Source organism: Natator depressus, chromosome 1, assembly GCF_965152275.1.
Source record: "Natator depressus isolate rNatDep1 chromosome 1, rNatDep2.hap1, whole genome shotgun sequence".
Classification (NCBI taxonomy): domain Eukaryota; kingdom Metazoa; phylum Chordata; order Testudines; family Cheloniidae; genus Natator; species Natator depressus.
In genome coordinates this window covers 58,144,133-58,170,688 of record NC_134234.1, presented here as the reverse complement: position 1 = coordinate 58,170,688, position 26,556 = coordinate 58,144,133, and the positions used below count along the sequence as shown (strand labels likewise).

Below are 26,556 nucleotides of genomic sequence, written 5' to 3'. Positions count from 1 at the left end.
CAAGACAACTGAAATTTGGCCAAATGGAGGGCAGCAGGGCCAAATTTGAATGAGTGGTGTTGGGACCCCATCCGCCACCTGAAGTGCTGGAGCACTGCTCCATCTGGTTGGTCCCCTAGAAGCTCGTGGGCCCTAGCGTGACTGCACCACTTGCACCTCTGTAGCTATACCACTGCACCTCCATGAGTTCATGCCCTCAACAGCTATTGTTGCAGGCTCTCTGCAGACCATTTCCACATGATTTACAGTTTTACACTCATATTTTTGAAGTTTTCTTCCCAACCATGACACCAAGAGGCTTACCTTTACTCTTAATTCTTGAGAGCTGAGATTCTAGAAACTACACAGTAGTTTTATATTGCTATCAGTACAACACAGGGGCCTGTACTGGGTATTTCTGAGCTCTGATTCCCTGGGCATTTACTTCTTAGGGGTTGCTGGAGAGGGTGGTAAGTCAGTGCATATACTGACTCATCTGTATTACAGCACCTAAACTGACCCATTATTTATCTGTACCACAGCTGTGCCCAGAGACTTTGACCAACCCATGCACTACACATAGTAACTGAGTAACCGGACAGTCTCTGCCCTAGAGTCTAAAGGTTAGATCCTGCAAACAGGTCTGCATCGTAGCCCCCCTCCCCGACTTAAAGGGGGCTTTGTGCCAACTCGAGGGGGCCCCCCTGCAGATCCATGGCCTAAAAGACAAGATTTAACAAGTGGATGGGGTGGGGGAGAGAGACAGCAATCATGGGGCTGCCCCAAGCGGCCGAGCTGGGTGTCCGCGGTAAACCCGGCGGTGGCAGGAATCCCAACCTGCGCTCCCGGAGCGGGGTTTGCTCTATGTGACCCTGCAAGCCCGGAGCCAGGTTCCCGTGCAGGGCCGGCAGATCTCCGCTGCGCGAGCCCGCTCTTTGGGGGCCGGGCCCGACAGCAAAGGACACCGCGGCTCCCCGGCGCAGGCAGGCAGGCAGCCAGCCCAGCTGCCTCGTCCGCCCCGCCTCCTTTCTCCGCCCCCACGAGAGGCTCCGGCAGCGCCCTGCACCTCAGCGCTCGGACGGGACTGCGCAGGGAGCTGGTCCCAGCCTGCGGCGCCGCAGCCCCGAGCCTTCAACCCCTTTAACCCGCCGCCGCCTAGGCTCGCTCCCCCCCCCGCCCCCCGTCTTGTCCTTCCAGCAGCTGGGGCCGCCGCCATGGTGAAAGTGTCTTTTAACTCCGCCTTGGCGCAGAAGGAGGCCGCCAAGAAAGACGAGGAGAACAGCCAGGTGCTCATCCTGGGCCCGGACGCCAAGGTGAGCCGCGGGGCCGGGGGGGAAGCCGCGGCCTGCTCCAGCTGCACGGGGGGGGAGCCGAGTGATCAATAATCGCAGTGCTCAGGGCCAGAAGGGGGCAAGTGGCTTTGTGCGGGGAGGGGTTAGCTAAAGCCCCACTGGGAGCTGGAAGTGAGGGGGTAGGGTATTGAACGGGAGCTTTGCAGGCTGGGCTCCTTGCACACAAATCCGCCTCTGGTTTATTGATGGGAGACGAGAGGCCTCCTGGGGAAAGACAAATAAGGTGACTGTTAACAGTGCATGTCCAAATGCAGGGAGGCAGAGCGAGGGGAGCTGCAAAGCTGGGGCCAGCAATCCCCTTGCCAGATCAGGCTTCTAAAATGGCTGACGTGAGAACAAGCTTTACAGCTCTGTTTCCCTGTACTTCGGGTTTTTTGTAGCCCGACAGCGCTTGGATTACGGCCAGCTTGGCTTTTTTTTAATGCTGCGTTCTTCTCCTTTTGTGGTGGCTAGTCCGGATCCGTCGCTGAAGTTCGCTAGGGGGGTAGGAGAGCAAAGGGCTGCTGACTTCTTGTTGTTTAGGAACAGCGTAGTTAGCCTTAGGAAAAGATACATTAGATTGAGTCCGTCCCTCTGCAAATGCAGCATATACTAGCTCACGGGTGGAGAACGAATCTGATATTAAACTACATTTGATCGTAGCCAAATGTCTCTTCTGTAATAGGGCAAAAGTGACAAGGTTAGAGTGTCCTATGTGTGTTTGAGCAGTTACAAAATATTAACAGCCTGGGTGGAAAAACCACAAAGTTACCAGGAGTAATAAACACACTGAGTGTCCAGCAAGACACAGGATGAGACATTAATCCGACTGATGACAGTCAAATGAACTGTGTTGGAGCACATTGATACATTTGGAAAATCACTTTATTTGCTCCTTTTTGATGATGGTGGAACTCCTATTGGAAATCTGATACATTTCTGCTGTATCTTAATGCATCCGATGACGTGAGCTGTAGCTCACGAAAGGTTCTGCTTAAATAAATTTGTTAGTTTCTAAGGTGCCACAAGTACTCCTTTTCTTTTTGGGAATACAGACTAACACGGCTGCTACATTGAAACCTTAATTTCAGAGTTGGAGGGTTTGTGTCTGTCTGGGCTGAAACTTTGCACATGTTTAAAAAAAATAAAAACAAAACTGATAGAGACATTTAAAATTGCATATTGCACTTAATCATAAATGTATTTCAGTTTTCATATGCTTTTTTAATCTTTTATGCATCACACATCCAAATTGTGTAGTTGGGTCTGTTGGACGTATATACTGTTTGTCAATTTTCTAAACCTGTAGCTGCTTAAGAAAATATTTGGGGTACAAATTAAGGGCCAGTCTTTCTCAGGCAAAGCTTCAGAGGTGAAACCCTACCCTATTGAAGTTAATGGGAGTTTTCATGTTGACCAAGAGTTCATTCCTGTAGAGTTTAGTAGTTTCAACTGAATAAGGTACAGGATTAGAAATTAATTTTGCTCTGTTTATTACTGTTTTGCTTGTCTGGAAACAGAAAGGGCAAACATTTACTAAACAGATTAAAAGGTTGGCTAGTTTCACTGTAGCTACTTATAAGTTCCCCTGGATCCTCTGCTTGTTACCAGATGTACTGGCCAAAACCTGCCTGACCAGAGCTTAAAAAACAGCTTTAAAATAAAATGCTTGGAAAGGATGCTGTGTACAGGCAATAATTTCAGCCACAAATGAGCATTTTTCAGGGATGGTGGGGCTTTGAATCTGTCCTGGGCACACTTCTGTTAGTTATCAGAACTGGTCCCCCATTCTCAATGGCATGCCTCAAGGAATTCTCCTGAAATGGCCTTTTCAAGCATGTTTGTTTGAAAGCACAAGTAAAAGAAATTCTAAGTAAACTATATTTATCTGAGGTTTTGGGAGAGACAGTTGCCCAACACCCACCTGTGGACTTCTCAATATTGAGATAAATGCTGTTTTGTAGCTGAACTCTCACAGGATCTAAGAACCACCACAAATTTCACCATCTTCCGCTTACACTCCTTCAACCTTGTCGTCTTTACTATAAACACAGCAACATACACATTAAAACATTACCAACCCAAACCATACCAAAACAAAAAACTACACGGGGCATACACAATTCTCTCTGTGGCGAGGATGAGAGAGAGAATAAACCACACATGACAGATGTTAGTAACATTGTTTAATGCAGTGCTGGAAGGCGCTTAGTTACTAAGGAGATGAGGGTCTTATGAGAACATGTATATTAAGCCAGTATTTCATAACATATTGAGCTTATATTGCAGGATAACAATACGTCTAGAACCCAAGGACAGACCTAAAATATACGCTGCTGTACATTTTCACTTAAAAAGTCCTGGGAAACGTTCTGGTCTCAGGTTAAAAAAGAAAAAAATAAGGGAAGGGAAAGTGGAAGAAGATTGGCAGAGATAAGCATGTGTAATTGCTTGTTGAGCATTTACCCCCCAGACTCCAAGGAGAGATGATAGCAAACCAGATGGTCTTCATGTACAAAGGTAGATCCTCTGGTATGACCAAAAGGGACAGAAGCTGAAGCCAGGGGAAGTGGTAGTACACAAAGGTGGCATAAAACTCCCTTTTGCATTGTCTTGCTCTGCTGCATGCCATCTTAATCACATTGTACTGGAGCAGCTCTCTACCTCAGCTGTATTTTATTGCAAGATCACCCTGGTGGTAGTCCTCCCTGGGCTGATTAGACAGGTTTGCAGACAAAGTATGCTGGCGATGTGGCACAGAACAGCCAAGGCGCACCTGAGGATCTGGCCAGTAACCTCTGAAGAAGGGAATGATGAGAAATGTAATTGCAGGCCGTGGCAGAAGGGAGAGAGAGAGCATAAATTTCTATTTAAAATAACTTTTTATTGAACTTTTCTTACAGAAGAGATTCCATAGTGTAATGCTTGTACAATAATGTGTTTGAACCGGTTACATCAATAAATAAAGAAATTTTTAATGAGTTAAAAGTACTAATCTCGGTATGTGCATAGTTGTCTATCAAGATATTATTTTGGAATTGAAAAAATGACTTCCTACTTACAGTTGCTGGAGGCATTCTATTCGGAACCTCTGATTTAAGGACCAAACTCTTCCGTTTGCACTGAAATTTCTCATGCTATAGTCTTAGCCAAAAGTCAGCATATTTTTAGTGCAGGTTCCCACACTACGCTTAATTCTCCCCCTTGCTCATGTATAGTACAATAGTATCTTTCATTACATGATTTTACCACAACCAAAGTGCGGAAAAAAGGTTTAAATGTAATACAATGGACCTTTGGAAAGCCAGAGTTCTATGGGGATGCCTGAAGCCGTCCTATATTTGACAGAGCTTGCTCAGTAGAATAAGTCCTCACTAAAGGGTTCTGGATCCTCAGCAAACTTCAAAGTCTGTTGGTCAATTCCTTCAATACCAGACATCAACCTGGCTTCTTCAAGGCTGTAGGTGTTCATCAGATATGGCTTTATGTGGTGAAGTTATGAAGTCACACCTTGGTGGATCATAGCCAGTCTTCGGTTAGCTTAGATTTGGATAATCCTGTCTTTTACCTTAGAGCACTGTACTTCTAAGATTACAGATAAAGGTCCGTTGGCATTGTATACTATGTCATGGTGCTTGTTTTGGTGTCAGAAAACTGAATTTACTCATTTTAAATATATAGGGCACTTTATGTAGCTACTTTTTATTCTGCAGAGATTTCGCTCTTTCCCCTGGTAGCATAATTTTTGGTGGCGGCCTGGCAACTCTATTCCTGTCGGCAAAAGTTTTCTTTGTGGGGACTCTTTTGAGCTCTCTCCAAAGGGAGGGAGAAGCCTTTGGTAGGAGATTCTGCCACCTTTCTCCTGACAATGTAGATGGCTAAACTGGACAGCTTGTGCTTGCCTCAGGAGTATGATAGATTTGCCTGCTGTGTATTTTAAGGTGCCAGTACTAAAGAAGCATAGGAAAGAGAATTGTAGCAGGCTGATTTCCCTCTTCCTCTCCCACTGTTTTGGTGGGGGTGTTACTGAACTTGTCCCGGACCTTAAAAGAAAATAACTAACCTTCCAGTTCAGGTCCAAAGGATGTGCAAATGTCTCTTGCTTCCTTATTTGGCCATAGAGGTTTGTATGTCCTCGAATGTGTGCAGGAGGGAGAGGCAAGGATGTTGACTTTTATATTAACAAAGTTTTTCTGCATGAGGAATCTCAAAGTTAAAATAAATCTAAAATTCTTGGGAAAGGGAGTAGAGGGAAATGAGTGGCTAAGTTGCCACCCTTTGAGGTAAATTCTTGCATGGTCATCTGTACTACTGAATAAATAAATATACCTCCTTAAAAACAACCTCATGATGGTCTTTGCACAGTTGCCTCTAAAGCTTCTTTGAGGATGTTGCCAACATTTGAGTGAACGATACACACAAAATAATTACAAATTAAAAGAAAAACAAAACTTGTTTCACTGGAACTCTACCAAAAACAATTGCTGTTAATGTTGTAGCTTGGAAACTTGGGATTCGTTTCTTGAACTTTCTGACCTTGAGCTGGGAACATTGGTTGCAAATCTTTCTTCAAGCAGTAGAACTGAACATATGGGAGCAGAGGAGTTCTTGGAAATGGTCCATATCTCACTTCCTTTTGTGTTTCTCTCATTTTTAAATCTCTTCCTGACTTGAATGATAAATATGAAACTTTGCTATGGTGAAATACTGTTTCCCTCATTTTCAGTACATTGATATTTCATATTTTAAACAAGATATTTGTACCACACCACCACAATAATTACCTTGGCAGTTATTTATTTTGTGGCTGGTGAGACAATGTTGATGTCCATGAATGCCATTTCAGGTTAAATCAGTTCAGTACATGGAAGGGAGGATACATGGGCAGACAGAGAATTGTTTTACATAGACTATTTCTAAATATCTTCTCTGTTGTCAGATTAACAAACTGATACTTGGGTAAGTTTTTTTCAAATGTATTTGGAGAACTTTTTTTTTTTTTCCATAAAATTGTCATATAAATAGTGTTCCCTTAAGTAGATAGGCCCTTACACTATACAGTGCTTAGAAAAATAATATGCCTTGTACTATAATGTGCCATTACAGGTGATGACATTAAAATAATTTTGAAATGCATGTTTCTACAAATATGCACATATGTTCTATCACAGAGGTTTCAACCTGTGGTCCGCAGACCCCTGAGGGTCTGCAGATTCTCTTAAGATTACCACAGGGGTCCACACCTCCATTTGAAATTTTTTAGGGATCTGAAAATTAAAAAAGGTTGAAAACCACCGATCTATATCATCCCTAAGAACACTTTTTGATGTGTATATATTTTTTCCTAATAAGCTCTAAAGAACTTTGTTTCAATGTAAGCATTATAAAACTATATAATGTATTCTGTAAATAGTAGAGCTGTTCAGAATCTGCAGTTGCTGTTCTGTGGGAAATTCTGACACTGGAAACTTTGTTTTTGTTTTGAATCAGAGTGAAAATCTGAAATTTCTGGAATTTTTGTTTTGCAGGAAAACTCCAGTTTGAAACTATCAAATCATATCATTTTGATAATGTCAAAGCATAAATATGCATATCAACTATAATTTATGTTAAATATAGAATAGAAATAGAATTACTAGTTGAATATCATAAAAGTTGAAACAAATGAAAATGAAGATGAAACACTTTTACTGTGTCAGTATGAAACATTTTTAATGTACTGAAATTAGAGAGTCAAAATTATTTACTTCGATTTTCATGTTGAAAAAGTTCTTCAAAATTGACATGTTCCTGTGAAACGCTTTGATTTCAAAGAAACTTCATTTTCCAGTGGAAAACTGCTCTGTCAAAAAATTTTCAACCAAATCTTATAAACAGGTAAATATTTCACTATTTTCATGATTTTTTTTCTTTCCAATAGTACATCATTTGTTTGATATATTCTGGTGGTGCTTAGGATTTGGCTTTTCTGAGGAATGCTGTTGATATTTTGGATCCAGTAATGTTTTTGATTACTCTTTGGAAATGTAATAAAGTAGCATTAATGGTACGCTTGCAAGCTCTGTATATAATTGATATATAGTAGACAAGCAGTACAGACAGTTAAATGTGTACAAAACCACTTTCTCTCCATATGTCTCAGCAGTGTTTTCCGTAGTAAAATTTTGCATTGCTAAGACTAATTTTTACATAAATATGTATTACAGTACTTGCAAGAACATTATGAAGTATTGTAATTAAAAACTAAACTACAATTGACAGAATAAATGCTGAAGTAAATTTTTTTCACTTGATGACTGGCAAAATTGTGTACATTGCATTGGATTATCCAGTCACAGGTGCAAATTAATAATACAACATTAATTACCTTACCACTTACGTAGTGCTTTTTTATCCTTAGTGTGAATTAATGTGTTTTTAATTTATAGACTCAAAGCACTTTACAAAACTGTATATCATTCCCAATTTTACAGCTAGGGAAACCAAAACAGAAGAGAGAAATACCAAAGGCTTGATCCTGCACCACTGAAGTCAATGAAAGTTTTGCAACAGATACAGTGGGTATGACATCTGGTCCATGATCACACAGTGTGTAAGTGACAGACTCTGAAATAAGGTCCAGATCTCCTCAATCGCAGTGGACCATGCCACATCCAGTAGCAAGATTCCTCTGTCTAGCAGCCATACAAAATTTGCATGAAAAATTACCAACCAAGGGACAATAATTTACTTGCCCACCCTTAACATGACAGTTACTCCTAGGGGAATTCTGCACCTAAAAATTCTGCAACAAAAAATTAAAAATTCTGTGCACAATATTTTAAAATTCTGTATATTTTATTTGTGAAAATAACACTATATAATCACACCAGTTTCAATTATATTTGGTCATTTTATTTGAAAATACCTGTCAGCAAGTATGTCTGTATGCCACAGTGCCCTCTGGTGGGCAAAAGGTGGAAGTGCAGCAACATTTCGGCAGAAGCTTTTTTTTTTTTTTGCACACAAAATTAAAAATATGCATAGTTCATTAATTATGCATGCATGCAGTCACACAGAATTCCCCCAGGAGCAGACTGAAATACTATACTGGTATTTTGTTTGTTGCTCAAAACAGAAGTTGCTCACTCCAAGTGGTTGGACAAGCCGAATTTTGCAAAGCTGCTGTGTGCGATACTGTTTGGTTAATTCACATGTTCAGCATTTGTAGCTGTAGAAAATCCTCTTGTTGTTTAGCAAAAGCATTAAAATAGCCACTACAATGAGCTCCTAAGGGGCTTGATTCTGCAGGGTGCTAAGCACTCTGGCTCTGATCTGGCAGAGCACTTGAGCATGAGCTCAGCTTTGAACATATGAGCCTTCTCATTGCAATAAAGCCCTTTAGAAACTATCATAATAATTTTAGAAGTGGAAGTTGATTAAATCTAAGCCTTTCAACCCAACTGTGTCTGATTTATGTGCAGATCAAAGGCAATATGTGGCACTTTTGAAGCAGAAACGTTTATAAAATGTATTTTAAATCTTATTTTTGTCTCCACCATAGCTACTTTTAAATATGGGTTAGTATCTTTTGGGTAGTTGCTTGCTGATCACAAAACTTGATGAATTCTTCATGGCACATCATGTTTGCTTTAGACAGGCTAACACTCAGTTGAGTGTTCCTGTACAAATGGATGAAAATATATTTCTGTGGTGCGTCCCTAATTTACTTAGAGAAATAAAGGCCTAACTGTAATAATTTCTGGAATGTGAGCTGGCTGGGTGGGTGCCTTAAGCGTGAAAGAAATTCAAGTGTTTACTATTTTAAACCAGTATGTTCTACTCTTGTAGAAAAATCCACAGGAGGGGAAGATTTACTTGTAAATCCCCATGAGATTATTCAGTCTAGGGATATCTTTGTCTGAGTGCTCCTCCTAGGAGATGTCCTCTTAGCATTTTGAAAAGTTACCCTAAATGTTAAATTGGTGCTGTTGAAGCTTTATACTTATTTTGGAACAAAATGCAGAAACAGTAGAAGCTGAACTGAAAAGAGCAAGAGAGTATTTTGCACATTTCATCAAAGGAGTAACTGCAGATGTTCGTGGGGCTACAGGTTATTACATTATTTTTCTTTTAATCTGTTCCCCAAAATAATTACTTACAAGTTACACCTGTCTATTATCAGTTCTAATAAGGGCGTCTCTGTCTTTTTCTGGAATTAAAAAGTGTTATGCACAATGGGCAATTTTGGTATCATTTGAACAACTCAAGAGAGCACTTTATAATTCCAGAAGGACACAGGAAAGTGCAGCTTGACACCATCCACTGACCACAACAGGCAAAAGAATCTTTATTCAAATGAAACAACTATAATCTTGGTATAAGTTATTCAGTGAGGCCAGGTCAAGCAAACTTCAGAGAACCTGGCCAGTAACCTTAGATCTCAAATGCATAATGAAAGAAACATTGTTATCTGTGTATAAAAGAGCTGTTCCACAGTATTCAGATTGTGGAATTCTGGATCTTTTAACTTAAACGCTGTAAAATTAGTATACAAATTAAAAGGAAGTAGCATGAGCGCACACCTCTGTTTGACCCCTCTCCAAGGGAAGTGGGTTAGTCAAATCGCCACTGAGTCCCTTTCTGATCTTAGAATGGTGAGTTCTTACAAAGGGAAAATGCCAGGCTCATGTCAGTCTCCACTTAAAGCATTTTGCACCAAAGAAGATTATCCATATGGAGTTATCATAGCGTCAGGGACCCAACTGGAAATCAGAAGGGAACGCCATACTGGGACAGAGATGAGATGTGACAGTGGAACGGCTAGGATTGATTGCTGCTGCCCCTAAAAGACAGGTAGGAATAAAGGAGGGAGGCATATCCTTGGAGGCCTATATGCACCGAGAAATTATATGATGAATTTTGCCGGTGGAGACTCCCCAGTAGAAAGTTTGCCAAGAAGGGAAAGTTGAGGTGACAGACTGCAACCTCTGCCTCTCGAGTGGCTCTGTGCAGGGCAACTACAGACCCCAGAATGCGTAATACTGACTTGGAATGATGTGTAGTCAGGACAGCTGGGGTATGCACTAATTTGGCACAATCTTCATTAGTGGAGCTCCCCTCTAAAAGAATGCTTCCCTTTCAAAGCAGGAACCACCCTAGCAGAGGGTAGGCATCAGCAACACCATTTCGCATTCAGGGTCTATTGATTCCGAGGTGTAGGGATCTATTCCGGAATAGGGAGGTGCAATTTGCTCTTGGGTCATTCTAGTTTAGAATAAACAGTATAGTGTTCCAGGAACTTGGTCATAGGGTAGCAATCAGTTAGTATTAGTATAATGTAGCATTGTGGGATTAATGAAATTATACATAACCAAAACTATAAATATTAAGTGCTTCCATTTAAGACTTAACTGATGTACTTAATTATCCACTTCAGAAAGGGAAATTAGATGGATATTATTTATTAATTTAACAGAGAATCTTTTTCAGTGTTGCCTGATACTTGTGGTTTAGCTCTGCTGAGATGTGATGATCTCATGTGCTATCCGAAATAATAAGCAAACTGTACTTGAAACTGTGCACTAAAATTGGCAACAGATTGTGAGCAGATTAGTGCTACAAGTCAATTCATACATGTGAAATATCTTAGTATAGCATTGCTGGGCATGTATTCACAAATAATAACAATACATTGAAGGATTATGGGAATGTATTGAATGTTCAGTTTACATCTATCATTCATACATCAAAGCAAAAATATTTAGGAATATCAATAACATCTGTTTTAACTTCACACCATCTTGGAAGCAGCAGTTTAAAAGTAATTTCAATCTATTTGGAGGTTCTTTTGGTATATGAGAAATTAGTTTGTGGTCTAAGCCCAATTCCTAGGGGATAGGTGTACATAATGTAAAATCCTCCTCCACAGTTTTTTCATTGTTATATCAATTGAATTGAATAGCTATTTTTGAATATTCTTTGTTTGCTATAGACAAGTGACTGTTCTCTCTCAACGCTGTTTGGATTTCCCCCCTACTCTCTTTAAAACAAACTTAAAACTATCAGTTTGTTTTGAGATAATTTAAAAATCAGGTTATGCTAAACTTTTTATGTAATATCCCTCTCTCGAGTGTTGAATCCTCATTTTCTGTCTATTTTCCTTATTAATCTACAGCAATTTCCATGGCAGCATTTTTTTAAAAAAAATTTATGTAGATGTCCTTCATAGTTTGAAAAGTCTTGGGATGTGAAATTACCTGCTAGTACAGGGACAATATAAAAATCCTTGCTTTACCTGGCTTAGAGTTATAATTAAACAAACTTGACTGAAGAATCCACAGTGAATCAGAAACTGACCTGAAACTTAATTAAATTACCATGGGTATGGTATTAAACTTCATCCTCAGCCTTTCACTTGAAGGAACAATGTCAGTTTAAAAATCATGTAGGTAATGAAAAAATCCTTAGATAATTAACAATTAAAACTGAAAGGATTTTTAAAATTGCTACCTACATTTCACTGTTCATGCTGTGGTGAGTCAGTTTCATTGTTAATATAGTTTTCTAGCCATTTATACTTTCAGGGTCTTCTGCATTAGCACAGAGGTTACGGTGCTTACCTTGCAAATGCTGCCGGGGAATTTTTATCAGTTAAAAACTTTGCTTCAGTTAGAATTTGTTTATGCTTTCCATAGAAACATTTGTATTGGTCTGGAAGGTTTGATAAAAGCTTATGTTTACAATGCCTGCATTTCAGGTCAAGAGAATGCATCTTCCAGAAGCTCATAGTGTTCTGTATTTGGAACAGAAATCAATGATGTATCTAGCTGTAATAAATGGAAAACCTGCCAAAAGAAAGATGCATTTATTTTGCTTTTTGCAGCACTCTGCAAGTTAATATAAAAAACTTTTTTTTAACGAAGCATAAGCTGTAATTATTTTTGAAAAGTTTTGATCCTGTTAATTCTTCCAGTCTGCTTTTGTCAGCTGTCACCTAGCAGAAAAGCAAGTACGGAAGCTTGCCATATATTGTGGGTGACTGATTTGTACACCACTATTAAAGCAACATAGAGAATAGGTTACAATTAGAACTTTGATTTTTAAAAATTCAACATTTTATTTAGTTATTAAGTGCTATAACAGCTCGTTGTAATAATTGCATGGGGTCTTCCCAAAACAAACCCAAAAACCATGAAAAGTATCTGCTGAAAGATAAGAGTATATCCATCACTCTAAAGCAAAACTTTTCCTTCCTCTTAGTGAAAGGGGTGTCTAGGGTTTTTCCACTTTTATTTTTCACCACTGTTTTCTGTCTTCCTGATTGTCATGATTTCTTGTTGTCACCAGTAGGAATGGTATAATGAATTACTTTCCGCTGATGCAAACGCTGACATTTATCTGTCCGTGTTATGGATTGGAAGGGGTTAGACTCTAGGAGTACACCTACACTGCAAAAAACCCCAACCCCCCCAGCAGAGAGTCTCGGGTCACAGTATGGCACTACAAATAGCCATGAGGATGTTCCTGCTCAGCTAAAACCTGGGGAGGTGGATGTTTCAGAGCCCAGGCTCCAGACTGAGTGGGAATATCTACACAGCTATTTGTAGAGCCATAGTGCGAGCCCAAGCCCGTAGACCTGGGTTCTGAGACTTGCTGCCACAGGTGTTTTTTGGCAGTGTAGATGTACCCTAAGAAACCAAGGGCAAAACCCTGCCTTCGTTTACCTGAATTATGCAGAAGTGAGGGAAGTGAAGGGTGTTGATCATGTGATATAGACATAGGCGTCCTCCTGCAAGCACCAGCTCAGGATGGCTTGAGGAGGAAATGCATGATTCGGTACTCCTTACCACTGCTCCAAAGAGGAGCATTGTGTATCCCTCGTATGTAGCACGATATGTACAGCGTGGGCCTAACAATGCTCTGCTGTACCGTAGTATGCCAGCTAGGGCAGTAGCCAGTTCCCTAGCTATTGCTCAAGAGAGTTCTAATACGCAATCCCACTCTTACTGCTGTGCCAGTGGAGGGGAGGGAGACTCCTTATTCCCTCTTCTTCACCTATCACAGTCGTATATCATGGGGACAGATATTGCCCTAAGCTTATTCTTCACACCTCTTAAAGTGTACCATACTGAAGTGTGTCCTAATGCTTCTTCTGAATCCAGGTTCCTTACATGCTATTGTTTCACAAAAATTAGCCTAAAAATGGATACTTTTCTGGACACAAACTGTGAAAAGCTCAGCTATGAGAGAAATGATGCTTCAGATGACTTCACCATTCCTGAACCTTTCCCATGACTTCTCAGCTTGTATGCTTTTGACATTAGTAACCAGTTGATGGGTCAGCCCAGGAAAATGGCAGTAAGAGGTTGCAGCATTTATAGCTGTTTTTATCTCATCATAATCTCACCAGAGGTGGTGTTGCTGTGAACCTTAACATGGAATAAGTTTTAAAGTATTTTTTCCAAATGTGAAATAAAATTACCCAATATTTTCTAGTGGTGCTGGAAATGTTTGCACTAAATAGACAGGTACATCCACAATCTTTTGTGGATTTTGGAATGTTATGTTGACAATTTCCCTTTGATATGTTTCTAGGACCCTGAAGCTGTGGTGCCCGTTGGACAGAGGAGAGCTTGGTGTTGGTGTATGTGCTTTGGAGTAGCTTTTATGCTTGCTGGTGTGATACTTGGTGGTGCCTATCTGTACAAATATTTTGCATTCCAGGTAAGCCAAATACATTTTGTGTAGTAAAGGACTTTCATTTTTCTCCCTGTATGCCCTGTGTTTAGTAGAGAGTGAACAAGAGAGTGCTACTGGTTCTCTCTCTATTCACATTTATTGTTTAAGAGCTGAATGTAGAGCTTTTTCAGAAGTTATTTGAAACTTTGATAGGTCAGTTGGGAATTCATGAAGAGTGGTGCCTTTGGCAGTTTCTCTCTGGGATAAATTACTCTCCTCCTCATATAACCAGATTCAGAGGGAATGTGTAAGGTGGTGTCAGACTCCCTGGGCCAGATTATCTCTCCCACAGGAAAAACTCGGAGAGAGACTTCTGGGGCAGGAAATTTCCACAGAATTCTCCCCTACCGTTCAGTTGAGGAGAACGGTTCGCCCTCACCCCCCTGTGGAGTAGGCCATTGAGCAAGCCCCTAAACCTGGAATCTGCAGGAAGCCAAAGCTATCTGTACAGAGGCCTTGCAACTCTGCATTGGCTCTGACTTCCTGGCAGTGCAGTTCCATTGGAGCTCTGCTACAAGGGATTTCCCTGTGACTTCATAGGGATTCTGTGGAAATTATGATAATACAGACCCTGAATGTCATGGGGCTGGTGGGGTAGCTAATGTGTCAGTCTGGCTAGTATCCAATTCCTCCCCGCTCCCGAAACCGACTCCAGCCATGTGGAACATACTATGTTGGGCCAAGGGTGGGAAATAGTGCCATGGCGGCAGCTGATGTACCTCCTCTCTATTTGTGGGAGGGGAAAGACCTGTGTGGAGGGTTCCCAGAAAAATCCCATTCCCTGACTGCCTGATTTCCAGACACCTGGTGCTTTAGACCATTTACGTCCATTTGCTAGTGTCTACAGGAGTCTAAACTGATCAAACAGCACAGAGGAGCTGGAGGAGTCTAATTAAACTTGCATCTTCTTTTACCTTTCTGGTTTGTTCTTACTGTTCTGTTCTGTATCTTCACTTTCTCTGTGAATTTTACCAACTTAGACTTTATCAGACTCGGTGGATGAAATTCAAAGTGGTGTAAGCTATATTTTGGTTACCAGGAGCAAGTCTAAGAGCTTGTCTGCACTACAGTGTTAACTTGGGTGTAGATAACTCAGGCTAACTCCTCTGGAGTGAGCCTAGCTCAGGTGAGAGCGGTCATACTGTAAATAAAATATGTAGTTGACAGGCTACAGCTTGTGAGTGAAGACAGTTGTAGTTTAAAACATCAGAAATGAATTCACTTTATAAACAAACTTAAAAAGTCTTAAATCTAGGAAAATTTCAAGATTATAAAGGACTTCCTGAACATGTTTTGGATTATCAGAATAAATGAATTAAACAGGATTTAGGCTAGACCATAAAACATAATCAAATATATTTAAGGACCTGATTATTGAATACTACAATTTGTAAGTACAAGTTTAGGCATGAAAACTTTTAAGTACCTTATTCTGCTCACAAATCATGGAATTAGAGGTATGCATGTCTTATTTGCACCTGCAGTAATTTGTTAGTGCAAATGGAAGACCAGGTTAAAAACCAGGTGTGAAATCCTGACATCCTTGACGTCAGTGGAAAAATTCTGATTGACTTCAGAGGGGCCAGGATTTCGCTCTAGGCCCTTAATCTCGTACTCAAACTATGTAGAAGACATGTGCTGTCTAAAATTGATCCAGTGTAGGCTTATGAATTAAATAAATTGGCTGAAAAAATGTAGTTTAGCTTGATGATGGGCAGTGTATGCTCAGGAGAAGTTTGAGAATGGAAGAGCCGTGTGGGTGGAGAGTAGAGCTTAAGGTGCTGTGACATCACTATCTGAGGAAGCTTCCATAGTAGTTGGTCACATTTTAAATTTTTTATAAACTTGCTGAAATGTTGTTTGTTCTGGGATTATTTTATATTTATTTTTTTTAGCAAGGTGGTGTGTATTTCTGTGGAATAAAGTATATTGAAGATGACTTAACTCTGACTGAGCCTGATGCACATGCTCCAGCTGCTCGCTACCAGACAATTGAGCAAAACATTCAGATCCTTGAGGAGGAAGATGTTGAATTCATCAGTGTGCCTGTCCCAGAATTTGCTGACAGTGATCCAGCAGACATTGTTCATGATTTCCACCGGGTAAGGAGTGTCTGCTGAGAATCCTTGAAAGCATTAAAAAACAAAATTTCAGAATGCTTTTTTTTTATCAACTTAATCTGTGTGGTTTCTAATTATTTCAGTTATTTTTCTGGTGTGAAAGTGTGAGCTCTGCAGTATTTTGGTATTCAGAAACTGGAAGTATTTATTAAACCTGATGTACAGAGTGCACATTTGATGATAATCTTGCTGTTCTCCTGGTCTGGAAGCCACCATTTATAAAGTGTTCTTGTTCATGAAAAGAGAGGGGAAAAAACCCAAACCCATCCATTTCCTTGTCATAATACAAGAACGTGAAGAAAATTTTAGTCTTATTGCTGAAGATACATGAAGCCAGATTGTGATCAGCAACAGTAGTGATGAATGTGGGGTGGAAGAAGCCTTCATTCCCTTGGACACCCATGTGCAGGGGCTAGTCATATTCACAGTCATTGTATTCACCTAGTGTTGTTTTCATCCAGTAGTGCTTCAAAGGAAGCTAACCATTCCAAAGGGGACAGTGGAAAGGCAAGGATACAGCTGACTGGCTGTGGAGGGCAGTACATTCTGTATTTGCTTTAAGGTGCATGGCAGCAGCCAGAGCCCCACCCTGGGCATTTGGGAGCTCTCAGGAGGCACTCTGCCTCCACTGCAGGCCACTCGCTGCTTTTAAAGGCATGACTGAGCACTACTGAAGTACTTTTATCCTATCTTTTGTAAATAAGTATCTTTGTTACACATCTGAATAGTACAATTTTTGCAAGACATCTCTGTAATGCTACAGTTTTCTCTCAGTGATCATAGTTAACTTTGAAAAAACCCATTTTCATTCTCTCCGTTTTCTGAAAATCATGCCATTATGCGTAAATAGTCCATGCCTGGTTTCACTGAAATGTGACTCTTGCTGCTGCTGAAAGCCTGAGGAAAAACTGTTGAGCTATTTTTGTGTTATGCAAGGCTGAAAAAAAGAAAACTTTCCTACTGTGTAAAATCATTGCCACGCTCTTTTTTTGTATGAACTCAAACATGTTTAAACATGAAGTTAATAGTTAGGCAAAATGAGCACTAACATTCATAAGCAAGTTTGGGAAAACCATTGTTTAAATAATGTGATTAGAAAAAATTATTTTTAAATATATTCAGTAAACATTTGTGAAGATTTACAGCAAAGCTTCTTTCACATCACACGTCACACTTTCTCTACCTACCATGACAGAAATAAAGGCTGGCACCTCATATACCAAAGTGAGGTCTGACCTTCAAAGCCCATTTCAATTCTGTGTAATATTAATGTTGCATAGCTAAATAAAATAAAAATAGGAAAGACAAAGGTATTTCCCACAACAATGATAACTTGGTCATAGTGCAGATCCTACACAGATGTGATACCATGATGAGAGGAGCCTTAGAAATATTATAGGTGATAAATATATTTTGTAGTATGCATTTAAGGCCTAATCCATTGTCCACTGAAGACAATAGAAAGATTTCTAATGATTTCATTAGGCGTTGGATCAGGCTCTAAGAAACGTGAAGATGTATGAGGAAAAAATAGCAATAGAAAATAAAATGCAATGTGACCGTAAGAACCTCATGTTTTGTACTTCATTATTTTAAGTCTTAATGCTTTGTTAACTTGAGGTCCCATGCTGCAAACTCTTGCTATAAGCAAAGTACTTAGTCCTTTGGCAGTTAGACTAGTCATAGTAGTGATCATTATGATCAATAGTGTTTGCAGGATTGGGGCCCTTAGTTCTTCGTATTTAATATGTTACTCTCAAAAAATGTTGGATGTTGCAAGACTGAACACTTGAACATAATATATTTCCCTTCCTTAGCAAAAACAGTTTAGTTAATGGTGCCTCAAGACCTTTCAGTCTAGTTCAAGGGTCTATTAGAGTTATAGTTTAATAAACAATTACAAATATTACCCTTTGGATAATCCAGAGATCATACATTACTGGTTTAAAATTTATATTCTGCAAGTTTGACACTTTTGTTTTTTTGAGGTTTCCCAAGTATATCAGTAAACTAGCATTTCAACTGCACAGTATTTTGGAAGAATAAAATATTTTTATGTATAGCATCTGATATTTTCTAGTGCGCGTTCTCTTCCAGTCATGTTTCATTGTGAACTCTGAAAGGGAGATTTATACTTTCAGATTTCTCCCTGAAATTTTAAAATACAAGCAACAAGATTAAAAAATACTGCACTTAACCTCCGACAGCTCAGATGCACTCAAAAGTCTGAACTACCTAGTACCAATTGACTCGCAGAAATCTCTGTTCTAGCTAACCTGATATTAGGATTGCCTTTTATCTCTGTATCCCACCACCAAACTCAATAAATTAGAGCACACCTTCTAACTAACAGTGCTGTAACTTACAGGAAGAACAAGTATATGACAATAATTGAGCACAATATTTACACAGTTTTGCTAACCCTAGAATTATTAAAATGATTTTGATTAGAATATGCATTTCTTCACCAGAGACTCACAGCTTACCTCGACCTTAGCTTGGATAAGTGCTATGTGATTCCTCTGAACACTTCAGTTGTTATGCCACCAAAAAATTTCTTGGAGTTGCTGATCAACATAAAGGTATGGTTGAATTGCAGGTGGCTTTGTTATATATAATAAAGAGAAACATGTTCATATTATTTTCACAAGTCCTGGAGTTCATACGTGCAAAGTGCTTTCGAAAAGTTAACTCCTCACTAAAGAACTTAAATCTTCAGAAGAGTTCAGTTTTAAAGGAATTATTGATTTAGGAATAGACAAAGATGTCATTCTTTGGTGAGATTACATGTTTGTGTGATTAAAGGTACCTGCAGAGATGTAGTGTACATAGACTTTTATGAGGCATTTGACTTAATACTGCATGACCGTCTGATTAAATAATTAGCACTATACAGTATTGATAAAGCACATGTTAAATGGATTAAGAATAAGCTGACAGACAGATCTCAAAAAGTAGTTGTCAATGGGGAATCTTTGAATGGGGGTGTTTCAAGGGGGGTTTCTGCAAAGATCAGTACTAGGTCTGATGCTAGTCAACATTTTTATCAATGATCTGGAAACAAATATAAATTCATCGCTAATAAAATCTGCGGATGACATAAAGATTGGCAGACTGCTAAATAATGATGAGGGCAAGGCAGTCACACAAAGCGATCTGGTCCGCTTGGTAAGCTGGGCCCATTCAAACAAAAAGAGTTTTAATACAGCTAAATGTAGTTATACATTTAGAACAAGGAATGCAATCTAGAACTACAGAATGGGGGACTGCATCCTGGAAAGCAACTCAATATAAGATCCTAGTGTGAAGATGTGGGGGAAAAAGGGATAATGCAATCCTTGGAGGTATAAACAGAGGAGTAGGAGTAGAGAGGTGATTTTATTTCTGGGCATGGCATTGGTGAGGCTCATTCTGGGATACTCTCTACAGTTCTAGTCTTCACATTTTAAAAAAGATGTTGAAAAATTGGAGAGAATGCAAAAAAGAGCTCCCACTCCCTCCCCCCCGCCACAAAAAAAATTATTCAAGGGCTGGAGAAAAGTGCCTTCCACTGAAAGAAGTAAGGAACAAAAGAAGACTGAGAGGTGTCTTGATTACAGTTAGACTTGGAAGGATTAGATTTTTATCAGTAAACGTCGATTTCAGCACACACACAAACTAACAAAACTATTTCCATCAATGATAATCAAAATTTTCAGATAGGCATAGTAAGAAAACTACTGCGTGAAAACCTATTAGAATCTGATTTAAGGATATTTACTTTGTATATTTTTACATGTGATGTTGACAATTTGTGTTTTAACAGTTATAAAGCTTTAAATATTTGAATCAACACCTATTGTCATTAAATAATTATTGTTGAACACTCCCCTAATTTCCCACAACTGTGAAAATTTAAATAGATAAAAATAAAAAAAACTTAAAAAAACCTTAGATATTGTCTGTCAAAATTATAAATAAATAAACATAGAATTTTGCTTAGCCTAATTAAAATATATAAGTAAATACTTGGTACTACAGGGCTCTTTAACTTAGTGAAGAAAACCTAATGAGAACCAATGGCTGGAAGTTAAAGCCAGACAAATTCAAAATAAGACAAAAATTTTTAACAATGAATGTGATTAACTATTGGAACAAAATACCAAAGGAGGTGATGGATTCTTCATCTTTTGATCTCTTCAAGTGAAGACTAGATGCCTTTCTGAAAGATCTACTTTAGCCAACCACAAAGGTGGGATCACTACAGGGATAAAACTGCGTGAAACTTAATGGCTTGTGATATACCGGACGTCCAACTAGATGATCTGATGGTCCCTTTTGGCTTTAAACTCTATGATTCTACATATATGGACAAATATGCTGCAAGAATAATTTATAGCTATGATTTTCCCCATCTGTAGTATGCAATTAAAGCACTTAAGTGGGAGTGTATAATTTCCTTTAACTACAGTAGAGAGCAATCTGTTTTTCTTACGTTCTGTGTTCTTTTAGATTGCAGTTTGAAATATGGTGTGCTTTTAATAAGCAATGTCTTTACTGTAACAATCTTTATCTTCTTTCTGTGGAAAACAAAACTGTTTTTTCACCTGAACTTGGAAGGTCTTTAACTTATAAATTATTTGTTTAAATAACAAGGCTTTTCATTGTTTAATGAATTACAAGGTCAGCTGAAAAAAACAATTCACCTATGTTTGCCTCTTTAGATGTGGTCAAGAATATGTCTACATTTCAGAGTAAATATTATATAATCACTATGTTGGTGCTAAAAAGAACAGCTCTTCATCAGCTTGTTTAAACATGCTGCTTGGACTGAAAAAACATTGTTGTCCTTAATCTCTGGTTTGTAATTGAAACTTGTACATGGCTCATTGAAAATAAGAATCTTTAGCCAGCTACACTACATTCTATACTAATGTAATTTTCTGGATGAAGTGCAGCAGTTTCTTTGGATTCCAAGGTGCTTTTTAAAAGTATCTTAAGTGTTTGAACTCACAAGTGAAAAATAGATTAAAAACTCCCTCTTCATTAGTGTCAGAAATAGGAATTATACTAAATGGAATCTCTTTCTGTGCAGTCACATTTTAGAAAGACTGATTTATTTGTGGATAACATTTTAATAAAGTCAACTTTTAATAAAGTTGACAATTTTTGTTTCTGTGAATATTCAACTCTGACAGAAGGACACAATAGGGTCTGATTGTGCGCTCTTTTAAATCAATGGCAAAACTCTTATGGACTCCAGATGGACGAGGAATGGGGCCCTAGATCTGTTTTCTGAACCAGCTTTCTGAACTGTTGTCGGCAGAGTTTTTGCTGGTGGTCTCTGGAGAGCTCAATATTCACATTATTTGAGCTTTCCTTATGTTCTGGTAATGGCTTTACGATCAGCAAATATAGAGGAAAAAATACTTTCTGATTATATTTTCATTTAATCAATTTGTATAGTTGGCGCAGAGATGTTATGTGATTGTCCTGTGGACCATCTCTCCTCCCATTCAGTCCATTAAGTTGTGGCCTGTGCTATGAAAATGTTTGGGATCCCCCTATTTTAAACTTAACAGAATGCAGAAGGATAGTAGTAAACTACTGATCCCTGAGACCTGCATCAATCAGCAAGATAGTAGTAACCTCTTGCACATTTCTGCAGTCTTTACTTGGACAAAGCTCCAATTGACTCCCTAGTAAATGATAGTGTTTGGTGAGTAAGGACTGCAAGATTTGGCCCACAGTAACGAACCTTAATTGGAGAAAATTTGCTTCTCTTATGCCAAAAAAACTGATATAGATTTAATTATTGTAATGGAAGAACACTATGCGTCAGTGTCTCCTGCTGTGAAAATGTTGTGATATTTTATATGATTACTTTATTATCTCTTAAATATCTGCACTAAAATGCAGTCACATTCTTGATGTTTATAAGAAAATTCTATATGTACTACATATTTTGAAAGTCTGCAAAACTGCAAATCCTGATTTGTATAGAACTGCTGCTGTTGGAGATTATATAAAATTGATTTGAATGCTCTTGTGTGTACTTAGTAGAAGAATGAATGATTGCACTTCTAATAATGAGCTATTGCCTTTTTGCTAATGTAGGCTGGAACATACTTGCCTCAGTCCTATCTGATTCATGAACAGATGGTTGTTACTGATCGCATTGAAAATGTGGATCAGTTGGGGTCCTTTATTTATCGCCTGTGCCGTGGCAAGGAAACCTATAAACTACAGCGCAAAGAAATCATGAAAGGTAAAGTCTCTTGAGAATGTTATCTTGTGTTGATGGAAACGTTAATGTTTCTAGTCAATAAATAGCTGGATATGTTGAAGATAATACCTCTCAGATTAAAATTTAGAGTGGTCTTGCTGTCATTGGCTCCTTGAAGCTCCTGAGTGTTTGCACAGAGACTAGCATGATGGGGTCTGGAGCATGAATGCAATATAAAATGACCTTTTTCCCCATTAATTTTTCTTTAAATTCTCATTGAATCTCTTTCCCCCCCCCCCCCCCCCGCACTTGACAAGGATTTTTAACAAAATGAAAATTTTCTCAGAGTTTGTTTAGTTGAAAAACCATTTTGTGTTGAAAAAGTATTTTGGCAGAAGATTTTCAGTCAGCTGCAATATAAATAATACAAAGCTAATAATAGTGGCCTTTACCATCAGTAACTGTCAGAATGGTTAACCACGTACACACTTTATGGTTCAATGTTTCATATATAGAAAGGATGGTCTTATTGCCAAAGGACAGAATTGAAAGTTTATCAATTTGTCCTAGATGTTTTGTGCAAACTTGGCCATGTCACTTAACTGCTCTGTCTCTCCTAATCTGCATCTATAAAATAGGAATAATACTTGTCTAGCTCACCGGAATCTTGTAAAACTTATATTATTTGTCTGTGGAAAGATCTTTGACAATCTCAGATTCAAGAGTCTAGAGAAGCGAAGTATTGTAGTTTTTGTTTAGCATTTGTTTAATGCCAAAGGAGAAGTTTACAAGCATACACAGAACTAAGTTAATTGAGTAATTTACTCAGATTGCTGACTGTGTTTGGGAAGGTGGCAGATGGGGGAAAAATAAAGTATTTTGTAAAAATGATTGCAAACAATCTTTTTAAAAACAAAAACACTTTAATTGATCCCGTGATAAATAAGGGACACAAGTAAATAATAGATCACTAAAATGTTGATAAATTTGGTATTCCTCTATTTGCTTCCGATTTGGAAGTGAATTGAGAGGAACCTCTGGTACCTTATTACAGTAAATGGACTAATACTTTAATTCTTCTTAATATGCATCACTCTCTCTCATTTGTCATCCCTCCCTCCCTTCCCCATTTCCCCAAACTCTCAACAGGAATTCAAAAGCGTGAAGCCAAAAATTGCCGAAAGATTCGACACTTTGAGAATTGGTTTGCTATAGAAACGCTCATTTGTGAACAGTAATGAAGAATATTACTGTAACAGAAGACTGAAAGATTACAGTATGATCCCACTTTGTATTGTGTGCAGTGATTATTTTTTAAAATCTTCTTTTACGTAAGTAGTGGACAGGGCTTTATTGCTGAACATCTTAAACACTTTTCATCTCATGATAAATTTTTAAATATGTTTTAGGGTTTTTTCTTATTTTCAAGTGTGGTGCCCTTTTTTATTTGAATAGCAATTGTATAAAGTCTTAGTTACTAGTGCATTTCATGTGATGAATCTTGAATACTATGAGAAAGATAAAGTCTCTGAAATATCTGCCAGTTTTAATTAAGTAAAATTGAAAAGAATTATTAATCTGGAGAAAAATATGTACAGATGGACTGAAAGAACTACTTCTAACTGTAATACTCTAAGCTATATAGTTTGTTACAGCATATAGATAAATATATAATTCAATTTCCCCTCACTAAAATGGGCAATTTGTTTTTTTTAAAATATTGTCATATTTACCTATTCAGATTGATTTCCGACTTGATGTTTTAATATGGCAAGGGTCTGCTGTACTATCTTTTAGAAAATGTAAGGAAATTAAGCAGTAACTTGTTACTAACTTTTATATAATCCATGTATGTGCAATGGAAAATAAATCTTACAGACCTGTTTGTCTAAAAGTCTTGTTGGGTTCTCTTTTGCTATAATTAATTTAGGAAAAAATTAATGCTTGTTCCTGTTAGGTTGTGTTTGCTTTCATATGTTCTGTAATCACAGGAATCCATGTTGGTTCCAAAATGGAGTTTTATGCCCAGGTGACTTATAGATTTATTTTCCCACTCTTTTATTTCTCCTGGAGTTGTAAATAACTTCCATTCAAAACCGGTTTTCCTAAGGGGCTTCCCACCATTTCTAAGGGGTTTCCCAGGCCAGTGTATATAAAGCTGCCCTGAACGTGGCTTCAGGGCTGTCCATCTGAATGGCAGCCAAGGACAGTCATGGATCACGGGTCTTACCTACAGGCATCTATTCATCTTAAGGATAGAAGGGCTAGGGATTTTCCTCTAACAGCTTCCTCACCTGTAAGAAAAGAGGAAGGAGAAGATACCATACCTTTGTCATCATCCATCACTGTTCTCTGAACGCATTATCTGCTTTATCCCATGGTCTCAAGAAACATCTAGGGACTCCTTGGAGATCCTCTCCAAAGGCTTATCATTAGCCGGAGGATTGAGCACCTGCCATCGCTTCGATCTGGGAAGAAGGTTTTTATACATTTGTTTATAGGGTTAAGTTGGGGATAATAACTGTATTGTGTCAGTTTGCTGTTTGTTCCCCTTCTTGTTTGTCCCACCTTTGTTATAAACCCTTCAATACACTTTATTTGATTTTATCTTTATTGCTTGACTCCTCATTATTTAGGGTGGGAAGGTCCTCTTTGCATGAGAAAGGGGTCCTACCAGATGATAGATGCTGGACAGGGAGGCCGAACCTAGGGAGACAGGAAGCATAAGGGTCTCTTGCTCGCTCTCTCTTTCACATGCACACACTCCTCCTTTGCCCCCTCTAACAATTGGCAATCGTGGCAGGACCTCTCTTTAGGGTTTCCTTTCTTTGAGAGGTCCTATGTTTCGTTTTAATTTGCAATACAGCGATTAATCTTGGCCCATTGGCCCGGGGTGGGATCGAGAGTGGGCGGCTATCCACCAGGAACCGTGTCTCCATATCTGACGGCTGGGGAACACTGGACACAGTTTCCCTGTGAAGCCATTTCTGAAGGAGCGGGGGGGTGGGGGAGTAACCGTACCCTCTTTCCCATTTTTATTCGGGTCTAAGGAAAATCCTGCTGTCAGGAGTCAGGGCAACGGACAATAGTGAGTCCGACCCTGACCGTGTTCTGAAAGCCCCTGCGGATCAGCTAGTGACAGGACAAGAGTGCCGTCACGGGGAAGTGTCGGCCATATTGTTGGCAAGGCGTCTTCTTTTCTGAAGGTGGGCTGGCAGCCAATCACAGACAGTAGAGCAGGGAGGGCAACAGCTTGTAAGACCTACTCAGGACTGCTGTGAGCCACTCCACAGCCAGGGAGCTATCTTCATTGGTAGCCTCGGTACTGGCGAGAGAGAGAGAGAGAGAGAGAGAGCTGAGGGTAAGCAGTTCTTAGGTACAGCATGGATTGAGTTTCAGCATGAGAGGATGGGAGAGCAAGCACAATAAAAATTCAGTGGATCATGGTCTTGAGTTATCTGGGAAAGGTAGTAAACCCTGGAAGCAGGGGTCCATATCTGGAGTGGACTCCTAGAAACATTTAACACCTTGTGGGAGAGAGATTCCATTTGTAAGCCCCTCCTGAAAAAAAGTGAGCGGTGAAGTGCCCTTCTCTATGGACTAGCTGTGGTAAGCAAGGAGCTCCACCAGCAGGTCGCCTTGCTAAAAAAGGAAAAAGACCAAGCCCAAGAGGGAAAACAACAGGCAGACCAATTAGCTCAGCAGCAACTAACAGACCTGTTAGCAGAGAAGTCAAGAGGGACATCACTGATTCTCCAAATCTCCCAACTGGAGACCCAGATTAGGGAGATAAGTGAAAAATCCTCAGCTGCTGAGAAAGTAGCTGAAGTAAGGGCTTTAGAGTGACAAGAAGCCCAAGCTGTAATCAAACAGCTAATGAAAGAAGTGCATAAGCACAAAACCTCCCAAGTTAATCATGTGGAATGTCAGCACCACATTAGCAAGCTCCAGAAAGAGCTGCAGCTGGAAAAAGGAATAAAAAGAGCTACTTGTAGTGACCCCCTTGCTGCCTACCATGCAGAAGGGGAAGACACAGACACAGAGGTTGAGGATCTTCCTCCCAGATGCAGCAGGGAGACTCCTAAACAGGCAACGCCTTTGGCCCCAGGGGAGTACATACAGGGGGCAGATGCCCACCAAAACCTCCCTCAGGCCCCTGTGGTAACATCAGTGACCCAGTATGAAGGTACCAATCACCCAC

At 39.3% G+C, this 26,556-nt stretch overlaps 1 protein-coding gene across 1 annotated transcript; it reads left to right on the top strand.

The window, feature by feature from the left end:
• The first annotated feature begins 803 nt into the window (after window positions 1-803).
• ITM2B (integral membrane protein 2B) lies at window positions 804-24,793 on the top strand. Its single transcript, XM_074960824.1, has 6 exons — window positions 804-1,292; window positions 13,887-14,015; window positions 15,926-16,132; window positions 18,622-18,732; window positions 22,247-22,397; window positions 23,505-24,793. The coding sequence occupies exons 1-6, from the start codon at window positions 1,194-1,196 to the stop codon at window positions 23,591-23,593; spliced, it is 786 nt and encodes a 261-aa protein (XP_074816925.1). The 5' UTR covers window positions 804-1,193; the 3' UTR covers window positions 23,594-24,793.
• The last annotated feature ends 1,763 nt before the right edge of the window (window positions 24,794-26,556 follow it).